Source organism: Harpia harpyja, chromosome 8 (genome assembly GCF_026419915.1).
Source record: "Harpia harpyja isolate bHarHar1 chromosome 8, bHarHar1 primary haplotype, whole genome shotgun sequence".
Taxonomy (NCBI): domain Eukaryota; kingdom Metazoa; phylum Chordata; class Aves; order Accipitriformes; family Accipitridae; genus Harpia; species Harpia harpyja.
The window spans coordinates 12,988,537-13,009,900 of record NC_068947.1 but is presented as its reverse complement, the minus strand read 5'-3'; the positions used below and the strand labels follow the sequence as shown (position 1 = coordinate 13,009,900).

The 21,364-nt window shown below is 40.0% G+C and overlaps 1 protein-coding gene across 2 annotated transcripts in view; it reads left to right on the top strand.

The window, feature by feature from the left end:
* BACE2 (beta-secretase 2) overlaps positions 1 to 21,364 on the top strand; it is a 55,866-nt gene that overhangs the window by 20,755 nt on the left and 13,747 nt on the right. For both annotated transcript variants that reach the window (XM_052794458.1, XM_052794457.1), the window contains exons 2-8: positions 652 to 740; positions 7,846 to 8,062; positions 9,631 to 9,759; positions 10,982 to 11,116; positions 14,334 to 14,435; positions 17,954 to 18,103; positions 19,294 to 19,462. In XM_052794458.1, coding sequence (XP_052650418.1) covers positions 652 to 740; positions 7,846 to 8,062; positions 9,631 to 9,759; positions 10,982 to 11,116; positions 14,334 to 14,435; positions 17,954 to 18,103; positions 19,294 to 19,462 — 991 coding nt within the window. The remainder of the gene's footprint in view (positions 1 to 651; positions 741 to 7,845; positions 8,063 to 9,630; positions 9,760 to 10,981; positions 11,117 to 14,333; positions 14,436 to 17,953; positions 18,104 to 19,293; positions 19,463 to 21,364) is intronic.

Here is a 21,364-nt window from a genome sequence, read left to right as displayed (position 1 = left end):
TTGTCTGTGTGGTTTTGTTAGGCAATTTTTGGGCCTAAATCGTCCTCCCAATTAAGCAAACAAGTGGCCCACTCTTAGGCCACCTTTCAATCAATGCTTTTCATAATGTTTATAAATCTGCCATCCTATTTAAAGGCGGTGCAGGCTGTGGTAGGTTGCTGCTGCTCAGGACGAACTGGGCATTGTTCCCATGCTCTCCAAGCCACGAAGCAGATTCATGCTTCTGCTTATTTCTGCTCAGACTTGCTCTCACCCCCTACCTTGAAACCTCATAAGCTCTAAGGCAAACAGTGCTTTAAACAGTATGCAATTCAGCCTGTGTCCAGGACATGCCAGGTTACCAAGACACATGGGTTGGACCAAAAAGAAATTTGAGATAGTTGTGAACTCATCTGCTCTGCAAATATGGGCTTGGTGGGTTTTTCCCCTTCCAGGAACATGAGTATGTTAAAGCACTTCAGCATGATCAGCTGTTTTGAAGGGGCTGCAGCAGTATATCTTTCCCAAAAGTGACACTTTGTATTTAATTTTCAGAGCAACTTTCAGCATAGTTTTGAAACTGAAGGTAGTTTAGACAAAAACTGTAATGATTTTTTGTTTGTTTGTTTAGTTGGATATGAAAACCACCTCTCCTTTCTTCTGTTTCGGCAGTTAAATATTCTGGTTGACACTGGGAGCAGTAATTTTGCTGTAGCAGGTGTGCCTGATCCTGATGTCACCTCCTACTTCAATACCAAGCTGTAAGTACCTGTTCTGCACGGCGTGATGGGTTAGGATGTCTTTTAGACTCTGGCTCCTCCATGCAAAAGAGGATGATAAGGCAGTTCGTGGGGCTCCTGTGATGTCCCATGAGAGTGGGATGTTTGTTGCCTGAATGGGAAGGTTGGCTTTGCCTGATGCAAAGTCCTGCCTGACATCATGAACAGTCACACTGATGGCAGAGCAACTGAGGTCTGAGCACAGTGCTGATTAGAGCTGGAGAAAAGGGAAGAAGATTACAGGGTAAAAGTCACACCAATTTCAGGCAATTTCTTATTCGAATAGTCTTGGAAGGAATTGAAAGTTTAAATATACTTTCCCATTGTTTACAAACAAAACTTAAAACCCAGTAATTGTATCTGTTACCTGACATTTCATCCAAAACCAGAATTAGTTAGTCAAGAACTAATTTGTGGTTTAGTTTGGCCAAAGGCCTCAATCAGTTAGTGATCTGGACAGACCCTGCTGAATCTGGTTGTTTATGAGGTATGACTTGGTGGGTTTGGTGATTGTTATGCGCTAAATTTGCTGTGTTTAGCATGAGCCAACATTAGTCACAGCCAAGCACAGCTTTGTCTGTCTGAATCACTTTCCCTCCTTCCTTCCTTCCTTTCTGCCCTTCTCTAGTTTCAATTATTTTGGGTAAACTTCTCCAAAACACTGTGTCTATCTTTAGCTGAAGCATATGACTAAAAATACTTATATGATTGGGAGGCTAGAGAGTATCACCATTCTCATTACCTCTTCATGTATTTTAACATGGGGTTTGCACTTTTTTTCCAGTAAGATGCACTGGTAATGGAGGGAAAGCCGGCATTTCCATGCTGCTTACTAGAATAGTCTTACCTCCTGTCACATATTCAGATGTTAATGGAAATATTTCACATCTCACTCTGATATGACACAGGTCTAGAAAGTCCAGAATTTGTACTTGAAAGCTGTTTCTGCACTATTGCAGAGTTTTACATGCCTGATATCCCCTTCCATACATAGTGGCTAGAGCAAACTTAATTGCAAGGAATTAAAAGCACAAGCATTCCTTGTCCCTTTTCTCTTAGGTGATGTTATTTTGTCTGGAAGGGCAAGGCCTCTCTCATAAGAAGCATAAACCATTAGAAACAGTAGCAACAGCAGAGGTCGTGTGTTGAGAAAGGCTGTGACATCACTTGAAAGTCACAGTGTCTTATCAGTGTTCTCAGTGCACACTGTTTTGAGAACTCTGATATGAAGTTAATAATGAAACCTTGAAATTTAGGCCCTGAAGAGTTAAGGGTGCCTTGTAAAATGTTCAAAACTCAAGTCATTAGAGTCCAGAGCAATTGCAATAGCAATTTCAGGTTTGGGTTGGATTGATGGAGCAATATGCTCAGAATGAAGTGCAACCATTAGCATGTTTGAACCTGGCTACACCATGCTTCTTCCATTTTAAATACTTTAAATACATTTAAATAAATTTCATCTGGGAGGGATCCTGGCCCCACTGAAATCAGTTAGATGTTTCAAAAATGTTGTTTGCATGAAACCTCTGTAGGTCACCTAGTACATATCCCAAATGAGGCAGGGCTGTCACCAGATCAGGTCAGCTATGGCTGAGTCCAGCCAAGTCCTGTAAACCTTTAAGGGTTGAGAATCTGTGCTCTCTATGGGCAGTGTGTTTCAGTGCTGCACCACACTCTCCTGTGGAGGAGGTATTTCCTAATGTCCAACCTGAACCTCACAAAATGTAACTCATGGGTGTTGCCCCTTGTCTTATTATCTGGCACTGCAGAGAAAAGTTTGGCCGTGTCATCTTTGTAACTGCCTTTCAAGTTGTTGTAAGCTGCTGCGAGATCTCCCCTTAGCCTCCTGTCTGCAACACTGAAGCCCAGCTCCTCTCAGCCTCTCGTCACAGGTCCTGTGTTCGTGGACCCTGACCTATCTGGTAGCACTCTGCCAGTCCCCCTCTCTTTCTCCAGATCCCTGTTGAACTGGGTTTCCACAGCTGGCCCAAGTCTATTCCAGGTGTGGTCTCACCAGTGCTGACCAGAGGGTGAGAGCATCTTCCTTGGATATGTTGTCCTTGGCCCTCCAGATGTGGCCTGGTGTAAAGTTGGCTGTATGCACAGGGCGAGTACGGAGTTGGCTCTTATTCAGCCTAGCGTCCACCATCACCCCAAATCCTTTTCAGTCCCTTTCAATTGCTTCTCAGTCTGTCCTGATGCATGGAGTTTTTTCATCTCAGCTACGAAACTTTGGGCTGCTTCTTGTTGAACGCCATGAGGTTTCTGTTGGCCCAATCCTGCTGTTCCACAAGGTTCCTCTGGATTCAAGCTCTGACGTTCAGCATGTCAACTTCTCCCCTTAACGTAGTGTCCTGTGCAGATCTGCTGAGGCCGCAGTCTGTCCGTCATGTAGGTTCTTGATGAAGATGTTGAACAATTTTTCCTCCACTCACAACCCCTGGGGCACTATGCTTGTCATGAGCCTGATGTTGAGCCAACGGTCACTGCCCTTTGGGCCCAGCGGCCTAGCCCATCTTCAATCCACACAGTGGTCTGTTTGTTCAGCTCCACATCCTCAGGTCCCAAATGGGAATGCCGTGGGAGATGGTGTCAAAAGCCTGACTGAAGTCAAGATGTGCTCCAGCCACTGGGCTCCCCTCATCTGTGTAGCCAGTCATCTTGTAGAAGGCAATGAGGTTGGTCAGGTGAGATATGCCTGTGAAATTCCTTGTTGAGTATCCATGATTACCTTCTTGTCCTTCACGTGCTTGGGAATACATTCCAGGAGGTTGTTCTCCGAGACTTTTCCTGACTTGAGGTGAAGCCCAGTGGCCTATAGTTCCTTGGGTCCTGCTGCTCGTCTCTTTTTGAGACTGGCCTTATGATAGCCTTTTCCCAGTAGTCAAGTTACCTTCCCTGGTTATCATGATTTTGCATAGATGGTATACAGGCGTTTTGATATCACATCAGCTGGATCTGTAAAATTACCTAAAAGTGATCTTTACCTATGTGTAAAAGAGATAAATGACCTATGGGCACTTTTCTTCCACACTATGTAGAACACTTCAAAATTAGATAAAGAGGTTTCCTCTCATCTGGTAATCATTCCTGCAGTTTTCCCCTATATTGTCATGAAGTGCTTCCATATGAAAGTCATAAACTGCAAATTGAAGACGAAGGGAAAGAAGGATTAGTAATTTGTTAGGTTAATGGGACTGAGTTATAGATGTTCGCTTATTAGAATATTAATATTGTGTTAGAGAAAGAGAGTGACGGGTCTGAATTTCCTGATTGCCACGCTCTTAGTTTAATTTTATTCAAATGAACAAAATCTGAAATTAAATGCATGATTGTTTTTTGACTGAAATTGAGGAGGGTGCATAGAAAAGACATTATCTTTGTTTCAAAGGACCCAGAGGGTGTGTTGTTCAGGAATAGCCCTCCTTGAGCAATTTTAGAACTACCTTGTTAAATGATGTTGTGTGTCATATAATCCGTGTCATATAATTCTACTGTTTAATTATCTGGGTCTTTCTGTACAAAAAGAATAAAGCTGTTATCATGAACTCTTTCACAGCTTGGGCTTTTGAGTAGCTCTGACAAAACTTTGCTGTGAAAAGTTCTAAGTCTGCTGTGATGATCATGCTGTGTAAGTCACCATGATGTATAAGGTTTTGGGAAATGGCCTAATTTGTCCTGAACTGAAAAGAAATCACAGAGTTTGTGTCTCATGCTGTTCAAAGTAACAAGTAGTTTTTGTTGAGTATGCTACTTATGATAAAAGAGCTACTTAAACAGATGCATAAAGGGATTTTTACACTTGAAACTGAATTATCAGTGATGGCTCTGTAGCAGCATGTGAAAGTGTGACATACTCAGGGCTGTCAATATCCAGCAATAGTATTCAGTTTTATTTCAGTGTGAGTACTACTCCCTTACCATCTAAAGTTTCAAGAGCAAACTGCTCAAGAGTTGATCATTCCAAGAGATAGGGAGCTAAGAAAATTATGGGCAATAAGTTGAGGTAATACAATAAGTTATATACCAGCAAGCAAAAGTAAGCTGCTGTTTTGCGGTATGATCCTGTGAGTTTGGTTGTGTACACTGTACAGTTTGTAGTTTGGTGTAAATTATAAACTTGTTTGAGAAGCCCTGCAAATTAGATGGGACTTCTTGGTTAAAAATCAATAATTTATGTTGGGTTTTCATGTTTGCTGTGTCTTAAAGTCATTGGCCCTGAATCACTTACCTTGTGCCATCTATCACTAGAGAGGGGATCAAAACTTCTGCTCAGATTTTTTTGTTCATTGCTGTTTTCTGTCCCTTCTTTGCCATTGCTGTCTGTGGAGACATTGATTTGGTGCTTAGGAAAAAGTGAGTGAGTAAGCAGGAAGTCCTGGTTAGTTGCAGAGCAGCAAGAGAGCATGGAATTAAGAAGGAATTGTATGTCTGGCAAGGTTGGTGTTAAGCAGGGCTTTCTGCATAGTGGATTTGCTGTTGCCATGTTGAGCTTCCTTCAAAAGAAGCACGACATGAGAAATAATATTTTGGTTATGTTTTGTTCAGTGATATATGCTGGTAATGAGAAATAACTCTGCATGAGAAAATGAACCCATTGCTAGTTTTCTCAGCTGAGGCTTGAGATCCATTCGAGGTTTGAGGAACCGTGTTTCTGTTGGCTGCTTTGGGGAGAAGATAGTAACCAGGAAAAAGAGGGAGAAGGAAGTAGTGTCACTACAGCACCATAATCTAGGAGGCCATTTTGCCTCACCTCTGGCTAAAATACACTCTGTCCTGCCAGAAGAGTTGAACTTCTTATTTTCTCATCACAGCCAAAACAGCTTGTTTGGAATTTTTTGTGCTGTGTGTTTGTTTAAAACACTCAGCCCATGAATTAGAACAAGTCTCTAGTTTTGACCTCTAAAGAAGTTTTCTTCCTTTAGATCAGTGAGGTGGAAAACCACGGGCTGATTACAGTCAGGAAGATGGAACAGGAAGTGGTTTTGCAGAACAGAATATAATTTACTGCCACAAGGATTATGTGAGATCCCTTCCCACATTAGGAATTTTGCTCCTTGAAGGAAATAATAAGGCCTTCTCTTAAATACAACATTTGTGCGCTTTACAAATGAGATGACTATCGTCATACCCATTTCTACAGGTGGGGAGGCTGAGGCACAGAAGGCAAGGAAGTGACTTGTCCTGCCTTGCCACAGGAAAGTTCACCAGGCGTGCTGGAAAACGAACCCAGTCTTTCTGTGTCCTGGTTCACAGCTCAATCCATCAGGCTGTTACCGCTTATGGAAGAAGAGCTATGTGCTGCTGTTGTTGCTAGTCATGCACCATCTGAAGATTCGCTTCGCTTTATTCTCCCAGCACTCACTTTTCTCTCTGATTTCAGATGTTTCCTCTTCTGTTGCACAGCCAGACACTTTTCTACATGAAGAACCCTGTGTTTTCCCTTCCTTTTCCTGCCTGCGCCCCCCCCCCCCCCAGTTTCTGTTATGTCACTAATTATTCAGAATCTATTTTGATTTATAAAATGTACTGCCAGTATCACAGTGGTGCTCTGAAGACCCTGCCTGAGCAGAGATGTCCCTTTGTCTGTCATACAAATGCAGAATTACGCAGAAAGGTAAAACAGCAGTAGCAGCAGAAGTGAGCAGATAGAGGTAGTAACAGTATCTCTGGAATTCCTGCCTTTTGAAATGTAATCTGTGGGGCCTATTATCTCATGTATTTCTGCTGTCTTGGATGTTACAAGCTACTGAACCCTGAAGACCCTTGAAGGGTTAGGTGTTGGGAGTATCAAGAACTGCTTAGGGTTAGAGCCTGGCCTCTTACTACTCCCTCCCTCCCTTAGCTAGGAAGAGGGTCAGTCGCACGGTCTGTATGGCCAAATTGTCCCTCAAGATAAAGTGTCTGCTTGAATGGATGGGAGTTGTCTGCATTGCCATCTAAAGGTTGTTCCCCATAATAGGCAAAATCACACCGACTTCATTCTGGTGAGCTCAGGTACAGGGCCTGTGAAGCCACTTCATGTGGCTGTTTCTGTCAGAGCAGCTGTTACATTAAAGCTGGGTTGATAAAACTGTCTGCATTTGATAAATGAACTGCACTTTCTATTGTTTTACACATATGTAAGGGTGGTGTTACGAAATTATTTTACACTTTTTTTTTTTTTTTATATTTACTTTTAAAAAAGCTGTCAAGCAAAAAGCCCATTCAGATGAACCAAGCGTGGTCATCTGTCTCTTCAGAAGGTGAAGCTGTATGCTGAGGAATGAGACCAACATAAATTCTAAGGGATCTAGAACTTCTGTAGTTCTTCAGTAGTGATGTGGGTGGAAGATGATTGCTGTATTTATACTATAGGATTTTAAAATGAAAAATCTATTGAAGTTTTTTCTAATATTTTTGTTAAGCCTTCTAAACAGGACTCTTCTCCTTTCTTTGCTTGCCATACTTAACTGCTCCTTTGCCTTTGCTGCCCTGGTCTAGAAGGAACTCCTTCCTTTCCTCCTCCAAGTCAGTGAATCATTCATTAATAATATCCAAGTCTACTTACTTCCTGATAGATAGACCAAACTGCAGATTTAGAAAACCTGTGTCTTACTGCTGATACTCACAATAATATTCCAATTTACCCAAAATGGATTTTTTAATAATATTAATGAGGTATTAATCTACAGCTATTCAGTTAGCTTGGCATTTCAATTTTAGATTTGAATTCAGAAGCTTTTCATTTCCTAGCGTCACTTAATACGTTCCGTCTCCAGTTAAAGAGTGTTGCTCCTATTGTGATGGACCAGTCTGAGTCAGGGACACATTGCACTAGGTGGCATCATACCTTAGTTAAAAAAAAAAAAAAAAAAAAAGGACACACATTGTGAAGATTTGAGTCATTGACGGCTTCAGGATAAAAACAGGGCCTCGAGATTTTATTTCCGCTTTTTACTGCTTTTACAATCCATCCCCGTTCTTCTGTGAGCACATGTGATTGACTTTGCAGACTTCACTTTTCTTCCTCTCTGGGAAAAATTGAGATTGAGTATATTTTATTGTCTTGCATTGTAAATGAACAGCGTATCTTTTCCTTTTAAAGGTCAAGTACATACAAATCTCAAGGGATTGATGTCACAGTTAAGTACAGTCAAGGAAGCTGGACGGGAGTGCTGGGTACAGATGTCATTACTATCCCAAAAGGAATCTATGGCAGCTACACCATCAACATTGCTACCATTCTTGAATCGGAGAATTTCTTCTTACCAGGGGTTAAATGGCATGGGATTCTTGGTCTTGCCTATGATGCCTTAGCCAAGGTAAATCATCCTTTCCCCAGCTATTGTCTTTCACAATGACAATAAATAGAAAAGTAACTACTAAAATAAAGTGAGCAGATGATCTGTCAGCATTAGACTCCTCCCCTCCAACCACTCTTTCCTATGTTTGTTCCAGAAAGAATAAATTGGGTTGTGATGGTACCACAGTCCCATGTGAGGATTTTGGCTTTTCTGTTGATGAAGGCTCTGATTTTACCTCCTCTGGAATGAATAAGCTTTTACAGAGCTTGTAGTACCAGAGTGTGGGAGTAAGGCTTCTGGTATGTGTGTGGAGGGCATGTATTAGGATATCCCTCAAGACTTGTAGATGGACTGGTGGATTTACTTGGCAAAGTTCTTTCTAAGACATTCTGCATTCATCAAGTAAAAGTTGAGATGGAGGGCATATATGGATAATTTCAGAACAAATATTAGCTACGATGCTTTCATGAACATAGAACCAAGCACATCCCGTTCTTCTGGAGGTAGGAAATTCAGGTAGAAGTTTAAATTAAAACCTAAAATTTATAGTCTAAAATTTATAACCTCATAGTCTAAAACTGAAAACGTGATTGGAATACTACACAGTCATAGTTTTCAACCTACACATAACTGTCTGAGAAATTCACAAACTGAGATATATCCTGTTAGAACAAATGATTCAATACTGCCTGCCAACTCTGGAATTAAAATGCTTTATTCAAGAGTTACGTGATCGTTGTATTGACTTTTGCCGTACTTGCTGTCATACACTGTCAACAGACAGACAGAGAAGAGCTGCTTCTCAAACTCTGGTTTGGGCAAATAGTGTATTCAGGGCATTTATTTTTCCCCTCTTCCAAAGACTTAAGTGTTGTTGGCTTCTGAGGCTGCTCTGTGCGTTGTGTAGTAAGAGCACCTCACAAGCTAGCTAGGGTCTCTGCCTGTCATGAGATGTAGCTGCACGGAAATCTGAATTACAATGAAATTGCAGTACTCTAACTGCAAAGGAAAGCATGACATGCAGTGTAGGAAAGAACCTGTAGGCCAGTAATCAGCTGAAGTAAGTATGCTTGGAAATGAAGTTCTTTAAAAGAAAGTAGAGGAAATAAGGGTCACTGAATTCAAAGTTCATTAGAATTAAACTATCTTTAAAAACTGAAAATCCTCACTTTAAAATTCTGCCTTTTAACCGTGGAAAGGTGTGAAGGGCAAGTTACATTTCTCTGTTCTAATAATCCAAAGCCTTTTCCAAACAGAAAGCATCAGTGAGAGTTTCTGCCTGAAACTGAAACTAGTATTTGAGTTTGAAAACTGCAATTGAAAAATACTCTCGTGCTTTAGGGATTTCTATGACAATGGTCAAGAGTAAAAATGTTTTTAAAAACAACAGAAACAGAAAAATGACAGATGTTGGGTTTTTTAATGACTTATTGTATCTAGAATTTTCATCACTTGGTTGTCAGAAATTCAATTTACTTGTGAAAAGTGGTCTTGTTTGAATGATTTGCTCATTTCTGCAAAGAAACTTTTTAATGAATACTTCTGCAATTCTTTTGGTTTTTGTTTTGTTTTTCAACACCTTCAAGCCTTCAAGTTCTGTGGAGACATTCTTTGATTCTCTCGTGAGGCAGGCAAAGATCCCCAACATTTTCTCCTTGCAGATGTGTGGTGCTGGACTGCCCGTCTCTGGAAGTGGTACCAACGGAGGTAGTCTTGTGGGTATCTGTCAATCTGAGAGGGAAGATGTATCTTTGTTAATCTCTCTCCCTCTTTTCTATGACTACGCTACTTCTTCCAAATTTAGTGTTTAAATATATGAAATGTTTTACATTTTTTTAAGGGAAAGTTAAGCACTTAGGCAAAACTCAAGTGTCTATTTTCATTCTCCATTCTTTTTTGCTCTCTCAAGTTTGAGTAAACTTCTGCATTTCAAGTTTAATTTTAATAAAGAAAAACATAAATGTTGTGGTGTTTCCTCAAGGCAGATTCTGCTACCTTTCTCAAACTGAGTAGTCCCTTACTCAGCTGCTAAGCTTGGTCAATCTCATCAAAATGCTACAGTAATTTTTTTTACATGATGTGAAAAGGGGGAGAGGAATCAAGGCTCTTTTCCTTTGTTGTAGACAACATATTAAAGAAAAAAATCTCAAGACCAGATCTTCGACTTGTTGTTACTCTGGAAAATCTTTCCATCAGTTTTAGTGGGACCAAGAATTGGCCATTATTTATCTGGAATCAGGAGCTGGAATGACTGTTCCCAAATTATGCTGAAATAAGCATATCAGCAAAGGAGTTGATCACAAATAGTTATTTTGCTGTGAATTCACATACTGTAAATGCTAACACACTTGAGATAGATGAACCCCAAGAGAGAGCTCGCTTATGTTAGTTCAGTTCAAAGTCTGATGGTCTAGTATGCTCCCAGTCAGCTTCAACATAAGTTTTGATGGAAGCTAAAAGTGATAGCAATGATAGGGTGGTCATATTCCATTTTGGATGTGTGTAAGAAAAATGAAATGTTCTTGAACAGTATTAAGGCTTTTCTGATCTGATAAAGTGAATTTATGATGTGCAAGTTTAATATTCTGTCCCATTTTTATACATTGCCTAGATTAAACCACTGAAGATACTGTTTTGATTTTAAACAGTGGAGCTTTCATAAGAGAATCAGTGTGAGCTTGTAGATGAAGATGCTGGTAATTTGGCCCAATATGGGAATTCTGTTTGAGAGAAGCACGATCTATCTAATGTCTAGATGTTTCGTACTGCTTTATTATTGACAAAGAACTTGTCAGTAAAATCCTTACAAATGGTGCTAAATTAAAATTTTGATGCCCTGTGTATCACAATTAAATTTTTCCCTTTTTTCCTGTACTTGCCCCAAAACTAAACATCCAGGATTTAAAAGTTTGTAAATTCCTTTCTCCTTTCCCTTAGGTTCTGGGTGGAATTGAACCAAGTCTGTACAAGGGTGATATTTGGTACACACCTATCAAAGAAGAGTGGTATTACCAGGTTGAAATTCTCAAACTGGAGGTCGGAGGACAGAACCTCCAATTGGACTGCAGAGAGGTATCTGTGATTATGCGTTTCTGTCTATATAAAATGCAAGTTTGGTTAAGAAAAACACTTAATTGATCAGTTTTGTCTTTGCAAGCAGATGTGTATTGCAGTCTCCTCTGAGAATTAAGGCTGTGTGGTAACTTTGAAAAGAAATGATCGAGCCATGTGAAATGCAGTGTGTACATCAAGCATGCTAAAATTGTTTCAAATAGGACTTTTAAGGCATTGACAGTATTTTCAGTAAATTAGGTACTAAGCTACAATTGTTAAGTGAACAGTCCACTGAAAATAAGGCTGCTGTGGTTTGGAAGGGCTCAGCCCCTTGGCTGGTTTCAGTTGTAACAAAAGTGTCTAAACACTGAAGATAGTGCATTGATTCAAGGGGACAACAGCCTTTAAACAACTACAGTTTATGCTTTTCTGTTACACAGTAAAACCAAAGCAAAGGGGTTTAAAGCAATTCCGGTCAAACAAAGAAAAGGGAAGCCTTTGGATTGACCCCTGTGGAGATGTCTAAGCATGTAATTTATGATGGCAGTGGGCAGGTGTCATCCTGGGGTGCTTCCCAAAGTATCTCATCCTATGCCTCTTTTTTTTTTATTTTTATTTTTATTTTTGTAATCCACTTTTGCTTGCCTCAGCATTGCCAGTTATTATTCCTGATGGATATGTTTTCTGTTTTTATTAAGAATAATGTTCTGCTATCTCTGGATCAGTCTAATGAGACTGTGTTCTTGCAATTTTTATTCCAAAGCTGTTTCTTTTTTTTCTGGAGGATATGTGTGTATGTGTGTGTTTTATTTGTTCCTTCCTGCTGCTTGTTGCTATTCACGTTTTGATTTTAGTTCTGTAATTTTCATGCCCTGTTTTCATTAGACACCTTAATTTTATCTCATGCTTGTTCTCTTAGTTTGAAATCATTGGGACGTGATAATTCTAAAGTTTTTATAGTTCATACAAATGAAGTGAAATTCATGATAGAAATCTTATATGTGCATAAATATTATATTTCCATACAAAATATGGAAATCATATTGCCATATAAAATATTTAAAATGAGTCATATCGTCTTTCAACTTAATAAGCAAAGCAAGGTCTATTTAAATGCCTCTCTCTACTATACTGTTAGGAAAGCAAAACCACTGGTCCTTTGACATAAATGTTTGTGCTTGCTTTTCTTTCTTGCCTTAAAAAACAGTCAACGTGTTTTTAAAGAGGAGCCCTTGTGCTAATGGTTTAATACATGCTGTTTCCAGAAAACAACTCACTTAAAAATCTAGCAGTGTTATGAAAGTTTCCTGTTATTGTTGCTCTTTTCTGAGCCAGAGTTTGCTTTCACATTGTACGTATTAGCATAGTATGCTAGTCACTGTTGCAGAAGGCATGATTCCTTTCTTGATCAAAGGAGATCTTCCCGCAAAAAAAATTAGAGGAAGAACAGTAAATTAGAGCTAGTATGATTAAAGTTTGGCTAGTTAGGGGCTTGCAGAGCATGCATAATTCACTGTATAGGATGATGAACTATTTGCCCTCTCTCCTCTTAGTTGTTTTCTAGGAAACGGAACATTTTTTGTAACCATCACCAGAGACTACTCCTTTCCTTGCCAGGGAAAAGTAGTCCCCTCGCTTCAGTGCTGGGAATCTGTCCAGTGTTACACTGCAGCTGTGGCCTTGAGCCTGGCAGACCAGGGCTGAGAGAAGTACTGAGCTGCCAGCAGTGCACACTGCACAGGGTGCACTGTTAAGTATTAACCAGGAAGACTAAGAAGGCAAGTTACTGCCCGCTGCCAAGTACGCTGTACACAGCATGAAAATCCAGGTGCTTAGTCCCTAGCCAAGCGATCCTGCTACTTCAGGCGTTTTGCATGGGTTTATTTTAGTGGTTGACCCTCTTGGCTGTGCCTCCTACCTACTTTTTTCCAAAGGTGTCTTTCCAGGATGCTGGTGATTGCATATTTGTGGTACTGTCACGGTTAAAATGGACTCCACAATGCCTTGATATTTCTCTCCACTCTTCAGAAGCATTTCAGAGTGTATAATAAATGGTTTCCTGTTTGCCTTTCTTTCAGCTCTGCTTGGCAGCCTATAGCAGCTCTTCTTTCAAAAAGAAAATAACTAAGAGTTACTTTTTTACTTTTTGGTGGGTTTTATTTTTGTCACTGCGCTGAAGATATTCCATGTGACTTGATAACATCTAACCCAATCTATTTTAAATTCGCTTGCTGTTTGACCTCTTCCTAAAAAGCTTATGCTGTGTATTACCTTGTGTCTTATGATTATGCTATAAACATGTCAGTGTTCAGTTATATTGATCCTGCTGCCTAAGCTGGTAATGAAAGTAGTTAATGCAAACAGCTGCCACTGCTACTTGCCTCCCCTCCCCCCCCATTTAATCATAGTTTTTAAGGAGTTCATGAAAAAAGATGTACCTTTTAAAATAGTTATTCTTTGTTTCCGATATCTGAAGTTTGCTGAAATCTCTTAATCTGAGGGCTGGGGTTTTAATAATGAAGAGAAATGTTTGCTTAGGTTTTTTTAGTGCAGATTTTGAGGTAGCAAGATTGAAATTTCAAGGGGTTTTGTACTTGTTTTTGTCTGTGTTTTAGTGGTTTTCAGCAGTCAAGAGAGAAAGGTGTGGCATTTGGCATTCGTACTCTTGAACCAGTACCAAACATTATATGTAATGAGGCCCAATGTTCCCTGACTACTCTTAAATAAGATACACCAGCCATTAAAAGTAGGCTGCTGTATTGTGTTTAAACTAGAGTGAGTTGTTTCCGTGATAGCAGAGACCTTGATTCAGGGCTTGGACATATGTGTAAGCTACATCAGCATGCTTAGTATCTGTCCATGCTGATCATGAGAGTGTTTTTGCCCAAAGCATACGGGAGGTAAAGTGGATTAGCTCACACCTCTGAGAGGGCCCGGGCTTTACTACTTTTTACGGTGGTTTAGCCATTTGCACCAGCTGTGGTGACACTCAGTCGTTTCCTGAATGGTGCAGATAAACACAGTCTTGTGTCTAGGCTGACCGTATCCTGCTTTTGCTCTCAGACTTTTATTTGAATTCAAGCTATCAACTAGAGAGAGCTGCTGACAGGTATGACATGCAGGTTTGGGCAGACAGCTACCCAAAAGGAAAAGCTTTGTCATTGTTATGAAACAGTGGAATCTGCATTACATTAACTGCAGTGTGTAACTTCTCTCCTTTTTTCCCCCTCCCTAGTATAATGCTGATAAAGCGATAGTAGACAGTGGAACCACGCTCCTCCGACTGCCCCAGAAAGTCTTCAGTGTTGTTGTGCAAGCAATAGCTCGCACGTCCCTGGTAAGCTAATGTCATTAAATCTGCTCAAAATGTTAAATTCCTATTAAATGATCACATGATCTTTGAAAGGAGTGTCATCTTTGCTATCTACCTTGTAAGTCATAGGGTTTTAACCTGAGGGGAGCAGAATCTTTCCTGGACTACTCCTGTTAATAAGTGAGAAATGACTGATAATCTTTGATGGAAACAGAAAAGGGAAAGGAAGAGCTGAAAAGGGAAAGGGAGGAGGGAAAAGGGGGGGTCCAAGTACAGACAAGAAGTGTGTGTATGGAAATGTATCAGAAATACTGCAGAGAGAGAATATTTTGTTCTAAGCATTTCAGAAACATGGACATAATCCCTGTTGCTCTGATCAAAGTACTAAGAGTGCAAAAATCAGTCCTTTCATTCAAAACAGAGTGTTTCTAAAGTAGAAAAACCTGCTACTGCAAGCAGTTCCTTTCCAAGTATAATGCTTATTGTTGTATAAAACAGATGCCATTCATTAGGATTATTCATATCAATAAAGCTGCTTTTGACTTTCATTATTGAATTATTTATGTTTAAAAAATCTTTCTTTAAAAATAGAGTGGGCTTTAGAAGTAGGACATGAGGATGCTGGATTTCTCTGAGTGTAGAGTAACTGAAGCAGCGTTTTCTAGTTAATAAAAAGTATTCATAAATTTTGGCTGAATACAGTGAACAGCGCCAAGAAGGTTAAAGATGAAGAATAAATCCCAGATATTTCAATGTGAACAATTTTAATATTTTTGTCATGGATTCACAATCAGACAGCAGCAGTCGTTGCAAATCACAGGAAATACAGTAACGGGACTGTTGGCTGGCTGCCAAAAAGACAGAGTATTTGCCTGTATGCTTATAATTCAAGATTGAGATCCTTTTCCTACCTGATTGAGAGCAGAGATTTGGCATGAAGTGTTCTTCACTGCCTGCAGGTGTCCAATATCTGAAATAAATGTGTACCAGTTACCTTATGTAGCTCAGCTTCCCTGGTTGAAAAGTTCTTCTCTTTGCAAAGCACTTAAGTATTGACTGGAACAATTTCAGTCGATGCAGGGGGAATTGAAAGAAGCCTACCCAAGAGCTCTCGTAATGGCACCCTGGGATAGGGCGTCCTCCTGTGAACTGGGTCACAGCAGTCCACACTCCTCCCTGATGGTGGTCAGGACATTTGAACTAGGGCCTTTCACATGACAAGTAAATAGTCAACTGATCAATAAGGTATTAGAGGGGAACCACTCACTCGGCATAATGGTTTTTGTTCTTCCTATTAAAAACGCGTAAACTAACTCTTCTTTTTTAGGGTTTCTTTTTAATTTCCAGGACCTTGCTGCTGTACCTTTTTCCCTCCACACACACCAAAAATTACTTTTACCACTCTAAACAAAGGAGACAGTCTATTAAATAAGAAAGTAGTTACAAGATGTAAGGATCAGATTCCAGCTGTGTAGAAGTAATGTCAGGAAAATGGGTATACTCAGCAATTGTACCATGGCATCACAACCCTACTTTAGCGCTATGGGCTTCTGGCAGGCTATGTACCACTGAAACATAAAAGCATCTGCTGTAGTCAGACATACTTCTCTGACCACAGGTGAACCAGGTTAACAAGTTCCAGCTTCTAGCAGCTTGTTATGAACTTCCCAGCAAAATGTTATTGCCCCCTCAGGTGCACTGGGATAACTGCATGTGAAGCGTTCCTTTATTCAGCTCCATTAAAAACCAAGGCTGTGAGCTTTATGCTCTTTAGTGGTGCAGATCGTTTTTTAAATCTTACTTATTTGGACTGAAGTCTTTTAGGGAGCAGCTATAGATGCAGTTTGATGTTGGCAGGTCTGAAGGTGGTGGTTTTGGCAGAAGGACAGAGATGAACCACAGAGGAGTGGCAGCTATTACACCTCACTGAGCTGAAGTCAGAACAGCGTGTCTACTCACAGCATTAATATAATGCGAACTTAATATGTTGAAGAAAGGAAGGCCCAAATAAACCTAAAATCTTTATTTTAATAACCTTTTAGGTATCATACAGCCAAATCCCCCCAGTGCAGTTCTTCAGCATACAGAAGTAAGGCAAAGAAATGCAATGTAATAAGCAGTCTTTCTGGGAAATGAAAGTAGGCATTTAAAATAGAGCACTTTATAGACTTGGTCTATCCAGTTTGGGTGCTATCTTGCAGTTTTTCTCAGGTCACAAGCTCTGCTTTCCAATAGAAAATGGAAAGAGAGGAGAACTATATTTTTCTGCAGCTCTGGCCTGGGTCTTAGCTGTGAGGAGCAGAGCGTTCTGTCCCATGCCAAGAGATGTACTTAAGCGTGCATTGAGAGTTAAGGGTAAAAGCAGTCTGTTTGTGACAGTAAGTCTCATTGTGTATTTACATGAATTTACGCTTGTTGGCCCAAGAACAGAGATGAGAACCTGGAAGTATTATGTCTCTAATACTGTGCAGCCCTAACAAATATTTCATTGGCAGGTATGTGGGATGGGGTGAATACCTGTCACCTGTAAAATGCCTTATAACTAAAGTATGAGCTGATGTTTACAAAATAATCAATATCAAAGATAAATACAAATGAGGGGAGTGGAGAGGCTGGATTCCATCTTTCTTCTTCACTCAAAAGACAGGCTTTGGCTGTGCAGTGTCAGAACAAGATACTCTCTTGGATGTTGCTTCACGTGGGAATAAGAACCAGCACAAAGTAATGCACTCAAATAAGGAAGGTTTTTCCTCTGATCTGGCAGCAGATCAGCTTTGGGGAGCATGAACATTAGAGAAGATGTTTGTCTCAGGCAAACAAGCTCTGTAGGGGTTTTCTTTTTGTTTTGTTAGTGCCCTGGATATATTAAAAAGTACTGTTTATCAACCTTATTTCAAAAGCATGTCAAGTTGTATTGGTAGTGAGTGGCAGGGCAGCAAAAGAGACAGAAGGACGTGTTTCTTTCCATTGACTGTATCAGACCTTGATTCCCTTAGAAGACAGGAGATTTTGGCTTAGCCCTTGGCTTCAAAACCCTAAAGTTGAGTAAGAAGCTATAAGTACGTGAGGAAGGGAGATGACTCCATTACATATTCATGTGGTTTATATTTTGGTTTGTGTTTTTAAAAAAATGTCTGCTGCTTCAAAACATTGGCGTTTGGTCAGAGCTGTTCAGAGAAGAGGTAGGTAGGTAGTAAAAGCCCATTGATGCTTTGCCTCTTTGTGTTACTGATTGCTCAGGGAACTCATACAGGTTCATTGCAGAAGTAAAAGTAATGAAATACAAATGGGGAGGGAAGGGAAGCTAAACTTGCTTTCGCCTCTTCCCCCTTCTTCCAAGCCATAATGGGTTATGATGCACCTCAATTGTGTGTTGGGTTTTTTCTTTGATCCTTAAAGAAAAAGCTCTTTGTCAGACTTGTGTTCGTGTTTGAATTTCTCCATGGGAATGGAAGAAGTATTGAACAGTGGCAGTGACCATTTACAAAAAAATCTATCAAAATGCATGTAATCTGTATGTATCACTTTCTTTTTTTTAACAGATACAAGAATTCTCTTCTGGTTTCTGGACTGGTTCACAGCTTGCATGCTGGGATAAAACTGAAAGACCCTGGTCCTTATTTCCCAAACTCTCCATTTACCTGAGGGATGAAAACTCCAGTAGGTCGTTTCGGATCTCTATCCTACCACAGGTCTCAACCTTCTTTGTTTATTCAGTTATGCATTTATTTTTACTATTATAAAGCACATGCTTTTTAAAAATAGGAGCTATTTGTAGCAGTAATAGAGAACTGGCTTATTGCATGCAAAGGAAATCCTTTAAAATGAAATTTAAAAAATCAAATTTTAAATGGGGAAAATAACAAACTTGTCAAACCTAAAACCAAAAAAAGAAAAACACAGTTTCCCTCTGAGTGTAATCTCAGCTGGGAATGGTTTTTTCAAATTGTCAGGAAAAATAGGCAAGTTTTTGTTTTGTTTTTCACGAGCTTTAGCCACATCAGATGTCAATATGGAATGTGTCTGCTCATCTTGACCTTCTCGTTTTGGGAAGCAAATTGATTTATTTTTCGTGGCATTCTGAGTTGAAGCACTTCTTCTGAATATGTCAGTCTTGGCAATGAGCCTATGTGATCTCTTCACGAGTTTCTGTAACTTGGTTGGTTTATCTTTTATTAATATTCCATCCCAGCTTTTAGAATATAATGTGCCACTTTTATTTTTCCTTTCTGGCTTCCCCTCCCGGTATAGGTTGCAATACAGGCTAGTATCCTCTAGCATTACTAATACAGTCTTTTACCTCAGGGGATGGTCAAGAGCAAAGGGGAGAATGAACCTATTAAGTACATTTTAACTTGAAATATAGTAAAGCCTAATGGTAAGCTTTTTCTGTATTGATCATGTAGCTTGGCAATCTTTCATCTTCCCTGAGGAGACAAGGGGTAAAATGTGACTTGAATTTATGAATCTAGAGCCTTGAAGCTGACACTGAATGCTATCTGAATCGATTCCATCCTGATAATTTTTTAAATAATAAAATTATTCTCTAATTTGAGTTCATATCCCAAGTTCTTTCTCAGCTATCCTTCCCTTATGGAAAATACAATAAAAAGTGGTTCTCATGAATTTGCTGTTGGCCTTCACATAGTGACTGACTGTGTTCAAATTTAAGCTTAGAATCCAAGAGCTTCACCTCTTACCTGCATGTAAGCTTTGACCAGTTTTAAATCATGTACAGAAATCTGTTTGCCCCTATTCATTCTCTATTTCCAGTGGAGTTTGAGTGCTTGAATACAAAAATCAAAAGATCTGAACTTCTAAGTACTGTGTGGTGTTGCTTCTTACACTCTGGCTTTTTTTTTTTTTTTTTTTTTCCCCATAGCTTTATATTCAACCCATTCTTGGAATAGGAGAGAATTTACAGTGCTACCGATTCGGCATCTCTTCCTCCACAAATGCTCTAGTTATTGGTGCTACAGTCATGGAAGGTTTCTATGTAATATTTGACAGAGCCCAGAGGAGAGTGGGCTTTGCAGTGAGTCCGTGTGCAGGTAAGAGAAATATTGTTCAGGACTTGGTGAGTGAGGAAACACCTGCTCTCTCAGAGAAACACCTTTGCCACTTACCTGATGGGGAAAAGCGTGGTTACTCATGAAGCGCGAAGGGTATATTTTTGAGCAATCCCAAGCTATTCAGATTTCAAGGGGAGAAAAAAGAAAGCTGTATTGCACGCAACAGTCTTTGGCATGAAGTAAATCAGCCTCAGCTCTGGGTATCTTAGCTGCATTCTTCCTCTGAGAGGAGATCTTTCCGAGACATCTGTCTGTGTGTGCAGTTTCCCCAACAGTTACATGAGACGAGTCCCTGTTTTTAATGCAGCTTCATTTTTATGTAGTTTCTGTTCTAAATGAATTCTTCAACTAACTTTTGCAATGTGCAGTGAAGTACCTTACTAGCGCTTTTCATGTAAATTGTGCCTTTTCAGCCTCTCAGAAATACTCAAAGAAAGAGCTAAGATGAAAATGGGACTCAAATTAAGACTTGTGGTGTTTGTGTTGGTTCTAAACAAATAGTTTTCTCCGTGTAAGTAGAAAGCCGTTAATTTTTAATTAGCTGCTGAGAAAATGTGGAAAAGCTCATCATTTTTGGCTGATTTTACAGTGCTGGTTACCTTTCTTGCTTTTTCATGATTTCTCCTATCTCACCACAAGTAGCTAAAAACAAAAGTTTTGGGGTTTCCTCCCCTTGTTGATGAGACATTGCTTTGGCACCACAAGAACATACAAGTGAGAGAGAAGGGAAAGAATGTGCACTCATATGCAAGTCTCTGTCCCAAACAGAAGTGGTCTATGCCCTGAAAAATATTGTATCATCTGAGATTTGCATGAGAAAAGGACTATGATGGACAGTGCTTATTTAATCCCCAGTTTTATGTTAGAGAGGGTAAGGGCAGTAAGTACTTGAGTGCTTAATGCAACTAGGTAATTGAGGGAGAGACTAGCTAGCTGAGTTGTAGCTCCAGGGCATTTTAAAAGCTTTTTTTTTTTTTTTAAATCTCCCCATTGTTAATGGGTTCAAAATTGTCGTCTTTGAGCTTGCTACGAAAGAAAATCTGGATATTGATGTGGGTTGCTTAATGAAGACCTCTATGAGGTACCATGCAGTGATGAAAGACACATTTTGAATGCATCTGGAAGGAGAGTGTAACTAGACAAATACTGCAGACCAGGTTTTCCTGCCTTTCATTCTTCCTTGTGCTTCCTGACTGCAATTTTAGCAAGCGTAGAGCTGCCTCCTGTCACTGCCATGCTGCAGCCATAAATGGCGAGGGGTGGGGACACTTTGACAGAACATATTGACCGACATGTGGTGAGCAGGGGACACAAGCCAGCTGGTGCTTGTAAGAACTGCTTTGAGGACATGTCTTTGTTGAGAAAAAGAGTCAGGGAACCATGATAACACCTTAATGTTAATATTGCTACATAGAAGCATTGAGTTTGGCCACTTCATGTAGTTCTGCCAGCCTTGTCTAGAGAGGAACTGAGCTTGCTGAAGAGAAATGAAATCTGAATTTACATGAGCTTGGACACATGATGATACCCAGCTGGTGCTAGAAGGCATTTCCTCCTTGTTTCTTTGTCCATGTTTCATGCATACGTCTAAGCTAGCATCATGGGAACTTAGGTTCTTGAGAGATCAGGTGATACAAGCCACTGACTGAGACAAGATATACTGATTTGTCAGACTCTGCTCGCACGGGGTAGATGACGTTTTGCTGGATGTGCCAGTTATTCTGAATTCACTTCTTCACAGCTTGTGGTTTCCATATTTAACACTACTTTCATCAGAAAACCACAACTGTGAGTGGTTAGCAGTCAGTGCAATGTGAGGGATTAAGCTGCCTAACTGGCTTCCTGTGGAGGCCAGCCATGTCCTCCATAGCAACTGTATTA